The 11,398-nt window shown below is 43.0% G+C and overlaps 1 protein-coding gene across 9 annotated transcripts in view; it reads left to right on the forward strand.

The window, feature by feature from the left end:
• Nucleotides 1-8,884, forward strand: part of Mef2a (myocyte enhancer factor 2A) — a 117,750-nt gene extending 108,866 nt beyond the window's left edge. For all 9 annotated transcript variants that reach the window (XM_040730559.1, XM_040730560.1, XM_040730565.1 and 6 more), the window contains 2 exons: nucleotides 3,274-3,400; nucleotides 4,805-8,884. In XM_040730559.1, coding sequence (XP_040586493.1) covers nucleotides 3,274-3,400; nucleotides 4,805-5,192 — 515 coding nt within the window. In that variant the 3' untranslated portion in view covers nucleotides 5,193-8,884. The remainder of the gene's footprint in view (nucleotides 1-3,273; nucleotides 3,401-4,804) is intronic.
• The last annotated feature ends 2,514 nt before the right edge of the window (nucleotides 8,885-11,398 follow it).

Here is an 11,398-nt window from a genome sequence, read left to right on the forward strand (position 1 = left end):
GTGTTTTTGTCTTGTTTCTTTTGGTTTGCCTAACATCCGTGTACCAGGCCGGTCTCACTCACAGACATCCATTTACCTCTTCTTGAAGTGCTGGGCTAGGCCTGGCCTTTTACTGCTTCTTGACAAAGAAGCAAGTAGCTGTGTCAAGTGTGGCACACATTCAGCCAGATGGTAGGAGCCAGTCGCTCGGCTATTTTTATGTAGTCTCTTATTGTACAGTAACTTGTTCTTCCACATGTTTGAAATCAAATTGTTTGTCTTTATGCTGTAAACCTGTTTTGGGAAAGGGCAGAGGTTCTCTTAGGGGTATGGCAGATGTTTTGCTGTGCCAGGGAAGATGTGTTTTCCTCCTGGAGCTACTGGTTTGATCTGTGTGTTTGTACCTGGAGAGGAAAATGACCACCTTCTTCATTTGTCCCTGCTGCCAATCACTCTGCTGCTGAGAATAGGTTTTCATTCATTTGCCTTTTAGACTTTTCATCATAAAATACCCTTAAGGTGGACAGACAGCTGTTTAGAAAGTTTAGGAGTGTCAAAGTGATGGGGGAGGGGCATTGCTAGCCAAATGGACCATATGGAGAACTGGTGTGCAGTCAGTTCCTGTTGGTTTACCATTCTAAGTCAGGCAGGAAGCACATGTGGTTTCACTTACCCCAGCTGAGCTAAATACCTGTGGCTCTGGGAAAGCAGTAAATTACACCTTGTTGGTCATCCAGAGACTGCAGTGCAAGGAAATCACTCTTTTATGCTACTCATAAGTGGACTGTGGTGGAGATCTCTTAATTTAGACTACAGGGTAAGTGCTTTGGCACCAGCACTACCTGGAGGGTCAGGCAGTTTATACATTTGATTAGCACTTTAACTCCTTTTCAAGCAGCAACAACTTGTAGTGGGCTTGTTGGCAAAGGGAGCCACCAGTACCTTTCCAGCCACCAGAACAAAAAAAGACACTGCCCCAGTCCATGAGATGTAAGGTAGGCTGTGAATTGTAGCCTGATGTTTTGTGTCTTACACAGAACTCATTCCAGAAGGGGCCAGAGCTTAAGCATTTGTAGAAATTCTGTTATAGTCCATCAATCACTTGCTGCATAAGAGATTCTGAGTTAAGGACATTCATTTTTTTCAGATGAGGAGACAGGCACAGCTTAGCTGGTAAGCATGTGTAGGGAAGTCCTGCCCTGTTGGACTTTCTAGTTATAATCTGAGTTGAGAAGATAGGAAAGGAGGAAACTTGAGCAGTCAGATGCGCAGATGAATGAAGTAGAGGAGGCCAAGTTCGGATTGGGTGTCAGAGTCTGGTCCAGTGTATTTGAAAATCTACTACAATACTCATTTTTGCAAATGCTATTAGTTTCTAAAGAATGTAAATACATGTAAGCATTTCAAAATACTGAATACATATATTTTTACAAAGTCTCAAGGAATTATCAAAACACAAAATAATCTTGTCTTTCTCTAAACAACGTCTTGTTTCATCTAAGGCCACTATTACTCTGCTTCTTAGATTCACTATTTGGTTTAATTTTGCCATGTTATTATGTATATTGTTTTCCTTTCTGTATATACTTAGTGTCAAGCCCACCATCCCAGGCAGTAAATAAAGAAATGAGTGAAGGCGCCTCTTTTTAAAATAAAAATAAAATAGTCTGAATCCCATAGACTCTTCCTCATGCCCATCAGTAACATCACTCCCAGCATGAAGATGTACTGAATGTATTCTGTAGGTATATACCAGACACATGTGACAGGCACCCTAGCAGGCACTGTAAATAGAGCATCTAGTCAGCAGTGGAGCTGAGTTCTGGCAAGAGAAGGACATGTAGCATTGGGAAAGACCTGTTCCTTTTGTGTCAGGACCTGTCAGTGAGAACACAGGCAGGAGTCCGCTGAGCAGAACAAGGTGAATGTCATAGGCAGGGCAGTTACAATTGATCTGAGAAGTGGGGGCTTTGTTGGGTATATTACAGATTCATGTTGTCTTAGGAGCATTGGGAAGCCAGGGGGGGAGTTTATCAAGGAGTGTCATAGTCATATTTATTTTCAATAATATTGAACTCCAGTGGTTGTAAGAGATGGTTCTGTGGTTAAGACTTGCTGCTATTCTTGCAGAGGACCCAAGTTTGGATCCCAGCACCCATGTCAGGTGGCACCCAACTTGCCTATAACTCCAGCTCCAGGCGAGTCCAGTACCCTCTTCTGGCTTGTGTGGGAACTTTTACTCGTGCACAGATGCACATACACATAATTAAAATAATAAAAAATGAATCTTTTGTTTTTTAACTGAATGCCAATAAATCTTAGAGAGGTAGTTTAGTCTAAGTAATAGTTTGCTGGTGCCTGGACCAGAGCAGTGAGAGCACACTGGAACCCTGATAAGCTGAAGGCATGGCAGATGGGATTGACCAGACTGAGTTGTTGATGGTGGTAGAGTCAGGGAGCAGCAAGGAAGGAATGTTAACACTCAGTTAACACCACTGCATGAGTCATTGGTGTGTTGGTGCAGATTACCAAGAAAGGAAGAGCAGCTTTCAGGAGGATGTGAGCCTAGTTTGGATTGGATTATGCCAAAATTAATGTGTTTGTAGAGACGGCCAAGTAGGACATGTCATATGGGTGACTGGACAAGTCAAGAAGTCGAAAGAGAGTTGTGGACTAGAAGTGTCCCTAGGGCAGGCTCAGTCTGATATACACCCCAGCCTCTGTGGGGATGGCTGAGACTTTCTGGGCATGTCAGGCATGAAAGAATAGTTACCTAGAAACCTAAGCTGCACTTTCTCAACTCAGTCTTTTTTCTTTAGAAAAAAATGTTAATTCAGTAGGAAGACCAACTGCTTTAAACACCTTTCTTGAGACATGAGAAGTTAAAAATAGAAGTCTTTGCCACCTTTCATCTGAACTAAATGAAAAACCCAAGTGTTAATGATGAGCTGAAGTAACCTCATGTAGGTAGGATCTAATGTCCCAAGCCTTGGTCACAGTAACAGTAACTGTGACGGAAGCATTCGTAGAAAAGGACTGTGTGTCATAAAAAGATATTCATGAACTTGAGGTGATGTGTGCACTCAGGGAGCCATTCAAACAAATGTAGTTCATTGTCTTTGTTCTAAGCTTGGCACATGACAAAGCTTGTCTTTACTGTCCTACTCAGAATCCAGGTTTAGTCCAGTGTGTCTCTGTCCCAGAGGGCAGGCTTATCTGTTTATCTAGAATGATAACTGTAAAGGAATCCTCCAGCCTGACTGGCTTGTGGTAATAGGAACCTTTCTTTTGTAGATTACTCACTGACCAGTGCTGACCTGTCGGCCCTGCAAGGCTTCACCTCCCCTGGAATGCTGTCTTTGGGGCAGGCTTCAGCCTGGCAGCAACACCATCTTGGACAAGCAGCCCTCAGCTCTTTAGTGTGAGTACCTGGAAATTTCCCTGAGCTTTTGCGTGTGGCCAGCACATTCTTCCTGTCAGTTGGAGTCTTTTGCTTTGCAGGCTGTCATTTGCAGGCTGGGATTCCTGTTTATGGAGACACAAGTGTTGGGAGAAAGTGTTTTCGTAACACAGCTCTGGATAGTAGCATGGAAACTGAGCAAACCCAGCATTCCTTGGAAGGATTTAGGGAGCAGAACTTTTCCTTTTGACATAGAGAGTCAGATGGTATCAAGGGATTCCCCAGGCCCAGGTGCCACCTGTGTGTGTCCCTTCTCACTCGTTGACAGATGAATATTGCTTCCCAGCATCACCTGTCTGCTCCCTGGAAAAGGTGGTTGAAAACATTCAGGCTCATCTGCCTCCCTTTCCTCCTTTTGTTTGGAGAAGAGGACGCAAGCCTGTGCTGCTTCCTTTCTCCTTAGATCTTAGTAGAGAAAAAGTAGGACTGAATGCTCGGGGTGTGAATCAGGTGCCAGAGGACTCGATGTTCTGGCCCAGTACAGGAACTGCCTCATCCCTAAAGGGGATGTTCCTTATGGGCAGGGTGTACGGTGGGCCCCAGGGGAGACCAGACTCCCGGAACAGTAGAAAGAACCAGTACGGGAGACACCCACAAGAGGGGCAGCATCACACCAGCTGTCTGCTTTGCACCTGGTCAGGACTGGGACACCTTAGCCTCCTTGCCCACCATGCTGAGAGCCAGCAACTGCTTTCTCTTGGATCGTGCAAGCAACCCACATGTGGACTCCAGTCAGCCGTGCTCTTGAGAATTGTGTTATGGGTGAAAGTGCCAAGTACCTTGGGGAACTGTTGTGCCTAGAGCCATTGAAGCTTAGGGCTGTTCCGAAAGAGACATTAAAAATGCTGGACCTGAAAGCTGGGCATTTGGTGCTTCTTGTAGTCCCAGCTGCTCAGGAGTTGAGGACCATCTCTGGGCTACATAGGGAAGCACAGTGATGTAAAAAAAAAAAAACCAAACAAACAAACAAACAAATAGTAAGCTCCAAGAAGTAAGTAGAAATGGCTAACAACTTAGACATAGAGGGAAAGTTTTGTTTCCCATACTACCCCAAGCAAGTTCCTGGTCTTTCTGAAGCTGTTTGCTCCTGTGGATAATGAAGATGACTCAGTTTCCATCTCATGACTGTTGTGAGGAGATGATATGTGCCTGTCATGGGGCCCCAGTAGAGAAGATACTAAGGGATAGGAGACAGGGAACAGAATTCAAGGCTGTATTGTTCCTCTCTTTAGCATCAGACACTAAAACTGCAGAAGTATGGGATCTCAGACCCTCGGCCTTCCCAGGCAGGCTGTGTCTGCCGAGCTGGGTATGAGTTATACAGATGTACTACCAAACCATCTCATCTCTGTTGTTTTTCTACAGGGCTGGAGGGCAATTATCTCAGGGTTCGAATTTGTCTATTAACACCAACCAGAACATCAACATTAAGTCAGAGCCAATTTCACCTCCCCGGGATCGAATGACCCCATCAGGCTTCCAGCAGCAGCAGCAGCAGCAGCAGCAGCAACAGCAGCAGCAGCATCAGCCGCCGCCACCACCACCACAGCCTCCACAGCCCCAACCCCGGCAGGAAATGGGGCGCTCCCCTGTGGACAGTCTGAGCAGCTCTAGCAGCTCCTACGATGGCAGTGACCGAGAGGATCCACGGGGTGATTTCCATTCTCCCATTGTGCTTGGCCGACCCCCAAATACTGAGGACAGAGAAAGCCCTTCTGTAAAACGCATGAGGATGGACACATGGGTGACCTAAGGCTTCCTGGTTCATCTTTGTTCTTTGTGTTACTGCAGTGAACTGCCCTACATATCTTAAATTGGTGAATAAGGACATGAGTTCAATATATTTATATGTACATACATACATATATATTCCTTTACATATATATGTATGTGGTGTGAGTGTGTGTGTATGTGTGGGTGTGTGTTGCATACACAGAATCAGGCACTTACTGCAAACTCCTTGTAGGTCTGCAGACGTGTGTCCACATGGCAGACAAAGCACCCTGTAGGCACAGACCAGTCTGGCACTTCCTTGGACTACTTGTTTCGTAAGATAAACAGTTTTTGCAGAGAAACGTGTACCCATATATAATTCTTCCACATTAGCCTGCAGAAACCTAGGGGGCCCCCTATTTGTTTTATTTAACTGTGCGGTGACTGTAGTTAATTCAGAAAAAAAAAATGCTTTGTAGAACAGAGCAGTAGAAAAGCAGGAACCAAGAAAGCAATACTGTACATAAAATGTCATTTATATTAATAACCCAACCTGGCATGGGTCTATTGCAAAGGGGTGCATGGGAAAGGGCTGTTGATATTAAACAAACAAACAATAAACAAAAGCCCCACACATAACTGTTTTGCACGTGCAAAAAAATGTATTGGGTCAAAGAAGTGATCTTTAGCTAATAAAAAGAGAGAATAGAAAACACGCATGAAATATTCAGAAATACTAGCCTAGAAATATAGAGCATTAACAAAATAAAATTAATATATTAAGTTATAATTGGAATATGTCAGAAGTTTCTTTTACATTCATATCTTTAAAAATTAAAGAAACCGATTTTAGGTCATGTATATTTTATATGAAAGAAAACACCCTTAATGAATTGATGACTATATATAAAATTATATCCACTACTTTTGAACACATTCTGCTGAATTATTTATATAAGCCAAAGCTGTATGTTGTAACTTTTTTTTTTTAGAGAATAGCTTTATCTTGTTTTAACTTTTTAGTTTTAAGAGGGGAGAAAAAAAACAAATATCTTGCAAGCAGAACCTTGGAAAAAAAAAGCCATGAACACTTATTATTCTATATGTAAATTAAAAGTTGAGCCAAACTCTTTGTGTATATAGCATCTTAAATATATTATCACCTTTGATGTAAGTACCTATGTATTGTATGGTCACCAGATTATAAAGTATATTTTTGTGGATTGCCGCCAACTTGGGGGGAAAGGCGAAGTCCTTAAGTAGAGTATTCACTGTTTAATATTTACTATTTTGTTAAATATACTGTACTTTGGATTTTAATTATTAGCCCAGTTTTTCAGAGGATTGTGTAAAGGGGTTTCCCCTCACTGGTGGTGAATGTGTGATGTTCTGTTGTAATCTTTGTGCTGTATGGGGTGAGCATCATTATATATTTTATATGTGTACATAAATAGCAAAGTGGCAAAAAAATTGGTGTTAAGTTCATCCTGCATAAATATAAAATGTGTTGTAACAGATTTTATAAGGCATTATTTAAAACTTGCCTTTTGTGAGGAAAAAAAAACAGTAGAAAGATGACCTAATTTAACTACTATTAGAGAAAATGGCAGAATAGTAGATGAGCACAAAGGTTTTATAAGTGGTAAATAATTAGGGAAATATTTGTGGGGAAAGGGATCTTTTTCTCCTTGACTCTAAAGACAGAATGATGCAGCTAGTTACAAAGTCCACTAGGGTTTTTAGCTGTCCCATGGGAAGGCAGGGCGTGTCGGGAACAGCTCTCTTAACGGTGCGGATCCCTGGCACGATTCTTGCTGTCCTGACGGAAACTGGTGCCACCCTCAGCTGGGATTTTGAACAAGGCCTTACTTACAGGGAGACAACTCGTTGGTGATAGCAAGTTCATCCGTTTACTGGGCTTGTGCCATGAACAAAATTCAAAGTCCTGTATATCTTTTATCCTAGATTTTTAAATACTCCTTTTCCTGGAAAACTTTAAAAGGGTTTTAAAATGGCTGCGATTTTATATTGAACAATGTTAAGCAGCTACCTGCAGTTTTTACTCACATTTTTCTTTCCCCCCTAAATTACGCTCCTTTCACCATTTCCTCATCTGCCCTTTTGACAGTTCACCAGCCAGGCTTCCTGACTGGCTCATAGAGGTTGGTACATGCCCCGTGGTGAGCACGGGCTGTGCAGGGGAGAGTGCTCCACTGACAGTCTGGGCAGCACGTGGTAGTAGAAGCCAAAAAGATGAGGATGATGTCTTGTCTCCTCTCTGTAGTCTCAACATTTGGCTCTTACCAGAAAAGATCAGATTTTCTTCTTCGACGACTTAAAGGCACATTCTTCATAAGGTCATACCTAATTAAAGCAAGACAGTCTCCCAACACTGAATTTCCAAGATAACACTTACCACTTTGTAAACCATTATAGCTTTGGAAGTGTTAAGTGGCCCTTTCATTATTATTTATGCATGTTCATGAACTTCTGCTGTATATTGGAATAGGAGTTAACACAGTCACATTTACTGTCTATTTTCTTGTGTGCCTTATGAGATGGCTTTTCTGACTGTATCTCAATAGTCTTTCTTTCTATGCAGGTTTATAATCAGTACAACTACTGTTTTCTAAAGTGATACTACACAAGGCTCGGAGTTTGTATTTAAATTACACTGACCAAGTCACAATGTATTCCGTTTTTAGGAACTGAATATCTGACTGTTAATCTTTCCCCATGTGTCCAATGTGATTTGGAGCATGTGGGCTTGACATCCTTCACCCAGACACTCATGTGTGAACACATCCACATCCACAGCTCTCAGTGGAAGCCAGCCTAGAGTCGGGAGGACACGGACCTGATGGTATTGCTTTAAAACTGACTCTCTTACCCTTTGAGACTCGTGTGTTTTGTATAAGACACTATCACCGAGAATTTTCCTTCAGATCACATATTTTATTATTAAAAACAGAAACAAAACAAAAGCTTAAGTTGTACAGGACATAGGAAGTGCCCACCAGTTGTACCCCCTTGGAACTCTATGTAGGCCGACACTGAGAGCAACCGTCACCATTGTGTGGACACAGGTGGTCCCAGTCAAAACTCCACCCTTTGAGCCCTGCTTACATCCATTGTGTTATAACTAAATCAGGGGTTTGTTCTAAAAGAACAGTACATGTTTCACCATTTCCTTTCAACTATAAAGATGCCTGATAATGTATTAACATCATTTCTGTATTAACCATCATGCGCACAAGAAATACATAGTAAATACGGAATCTGAAAACTCCTGGCATTGGATCATAAAAAGCTAGATGATTAGGATGTGAAAAAGACTCTACAAATGTAAAACTTTTATTTCTCTGTAGAAACTTTCTTCACTTTGCTGTGCAAGAAGACACTGCTTTGCTATATTTAAAAATGGCTTTTTTAAAAGAGATTTATGTATTTGGTAAATGTTTGTAGTCAACAGTTCACACAAAGAAGCTGTACACGGTTTGATCATGTAAAACCGTTTGGCGGCACAAGCTGGACTTTGTTGCCATCCTTGAGATGAACCTTTTAAGAAAAATAAGTTAATCTCAATTTTCCCTGAATGTGTTGTTTTTTCTTCATTATACAATAAATATTATAGTGAAGTTTTTATCAAATGGTTAAGACAATGCTAGAGGTCGTTGTAAGCTGTTTGTCTCCTGCACTCACTCCAGTAAAGATGGCCTGGCTTTGACCACACATCCAGACTCTGTCATGTTTGCCTGGGGAACAGTAAGTGCTGGCTGGGTTGGCCACCAGGCTTCCCTGTTCCCAGTCTCACCCTGTGGCATCTAGACAGCCCTGGAGCCTGTTGGAGGCAGCCAGCCATCTGATCCCCAGTATCAGCCTGACTATGTTGCAGCTCAGTTAAATCCATTCGGTCTCCAAGAACTGCTCTACTCACAGAAAATATCCAGAATTGTTGAGGGGTGGACGCTAGCACTCACTGTCTTGTCCTGTGTATCTTTCAGGTTTATGGCGAGATTCATTTTGTCCATGTCACATACACACTGCACGGAGGTGTACTTTAGTTGAGATAGCTTTCTGTTAACAGCACACAGGTGACCCCTTCCTACTAGTCAGTCACCTTTCCAATCATAACTGAGCCAGGAAGCCAAAGAAGTCCCCAACAGTTGTTCAAATCCACAGTAAAAAATGTCTTATTCCTCTCCTCTGCCTTGAGAGCCAGCTCCTAGCTAAGCAGATTCTTGGTGTCAAATTAAGTTAATTTTTTGCACTGGTTTTGCTTGCTGGCTATAATGGGGCTCTTATTAGCAGGTTTTGAAAGCTGCTCCAGTCCTGTGGCTAAAAATATTCTAATCACAGCTGCAGCTACTTAATATCAATTCACTTCGAGTTCCCAGTCAGCTCCCTTGGGTGCCGTGTTCTAGCCTTTATCTCAGTTTTAAGCTGATTTTGTGTCTGAGTGGCACCAGCCGAGAAAGTGATTTTCAGAGCCTGTGCCAGCTGGAGGGCTACAGCCCACTACTCCCAGCCACCTGTCCATCAAAGTTCCACTTGGTGACTACAGTTAGCTGGTTCTGGAATTGATGGTGTCAGTGTCTCACTACAGATGGCTGTCCCTTCACCGGGGTGACAGTTCCTGCTAGGCTTCACTGTAAAGTGCTGTCTTCCATTTGTAATTGGCTGGTATCTGGAGGTAACTTGACTAGGTTTCCCCAACTTTTACCCACCTTACATCTTGTCCTCGGCAATTTTTAGCCTGTTTCCTTCTACATTCGTCAATGGGAATTAAACTCCGAGGTGTGGCTGACCACACACACACACACACTCGGTTGCATCTTAGAGATTGACAGCAATGCACTGTAGTCTGGGTTGTAATGTATCTTGTCGCTCCACAGACGGTTCTAGTTGGGGCCTTTAGGAGCACCATCGGGTCACAACACAGTTCTCCAGCACACCCTTGCTTTTCATACCACGAGAGGTTCCATACTTGTGTTTTCCCTCTCCTTAACCTGGACCAGGTGCTTCCTCGAGGATTCCGGGTTTGTTTTATTACATAATGGCATTCTGAAACCAAACCCTAGGCTGTAGGTGTGCTCATTGTTACTGTGGTGTTAGCCACGTTGGGCTCTGTTTGCACACTGGAAGCTGTGGGGATATTCGCTCTCTCATGGGTGTGCCTAAGGCTGTTGAGTCCACTTGGCTGCAGCCTTGTATTCCTCGAATCTCTCTTGTAGCTTGTTTGCTTCACCTCTGGGAAGAACCCCAGTTCCTCTTACCTATGATTCTCTGGCATACTCCACCCTAGTGCATACAGAAACTAGTTGCAGATTTGCCATCCCATCGCTTCCTGGGGAGTGCACATTTACTGACTACATTAAAGCACGTAGGAGAGTGAGGTTGGGGCTTCTCTGCCTTAGCTTTACATTATCCAGTCAAGATCATGCTTAACAGATTCCTTGTTGGACTCACCTGTAGGCGTTTCTGGTTTATTTTGTGTGCCCTTCCGTCATAAATAGCTTCATTTATGTATTTGTGTTTTGGAGTTATGAATGGCATCCTAACCTTTTGGGGGGCAGGCATTTTGGGGGATTGAACCCAGACCTTGTGCATACTAGGCAAACATTCTACCACTGAGTTATAGCCCCAGATCTCCATCGCTCCTTCTCTAGGAGCTGTCCAAAAAGATCTCAGAAAAATGGCATTCAGTACCCTCTAGTGAGTGGCTCCTCTACTTCTCTGATCTTTCAGCATTTACCCCTATATGTGACTCAGGATTTTTATTATTAAGATCAATTAGAATTTGTGATTCAATAGAGAAGAATGATCAGGAAAATTTAAGGATGACTGCAATTTTCCAAATCAAATGGAACTATATGAGCTCACAGATCTAAGAACAAAAGGAATAACAGACATAGGAAGGAAACTTTATTCAGTGGTGTTGACCTCCTCATGCCACCACGAGTCACTTCTACTTTCTCTGCAACACTGCCAAGCCCTGGAATGGAGAACTCAGGTTGTTGCATGTCTGGCCCCAAACCGTTCCTGCCGCATTTCCTCAAAACTCCGCTTACAGTCCCTACAAGCCAGGCCACTGGCTACGAAGTTTCCTGTGTGCACAGCTCCCGTGTTCCACCCTCTAGCCCTTTGCTCATTCCTTAAAAACACCTGTCCACTGTGTCACTGACTTCCATTCCTTTTGAGTGTAGCTAAGGAAATGCCAGCTCAGCTCAGCTCATCTGGAGGACC

This window comes from Mesocricetus auratus, unplaced genomic scaffold, assembly GCF_017639785.1.
Source record: "Mesocricetus auratus isolate SY011 unplaced genomic scaffold, BCM_Maur_2.0 Super-Scaffold_4256, whole genome shotgun sequence".
In the NCBI taxonomy this organism is placed as follows: Eukaryota; Metazoa; Chordata; class Mammalia; order Rodentia; family Cricetidae; genus Mesocricetus; species Mesocricetus auratus.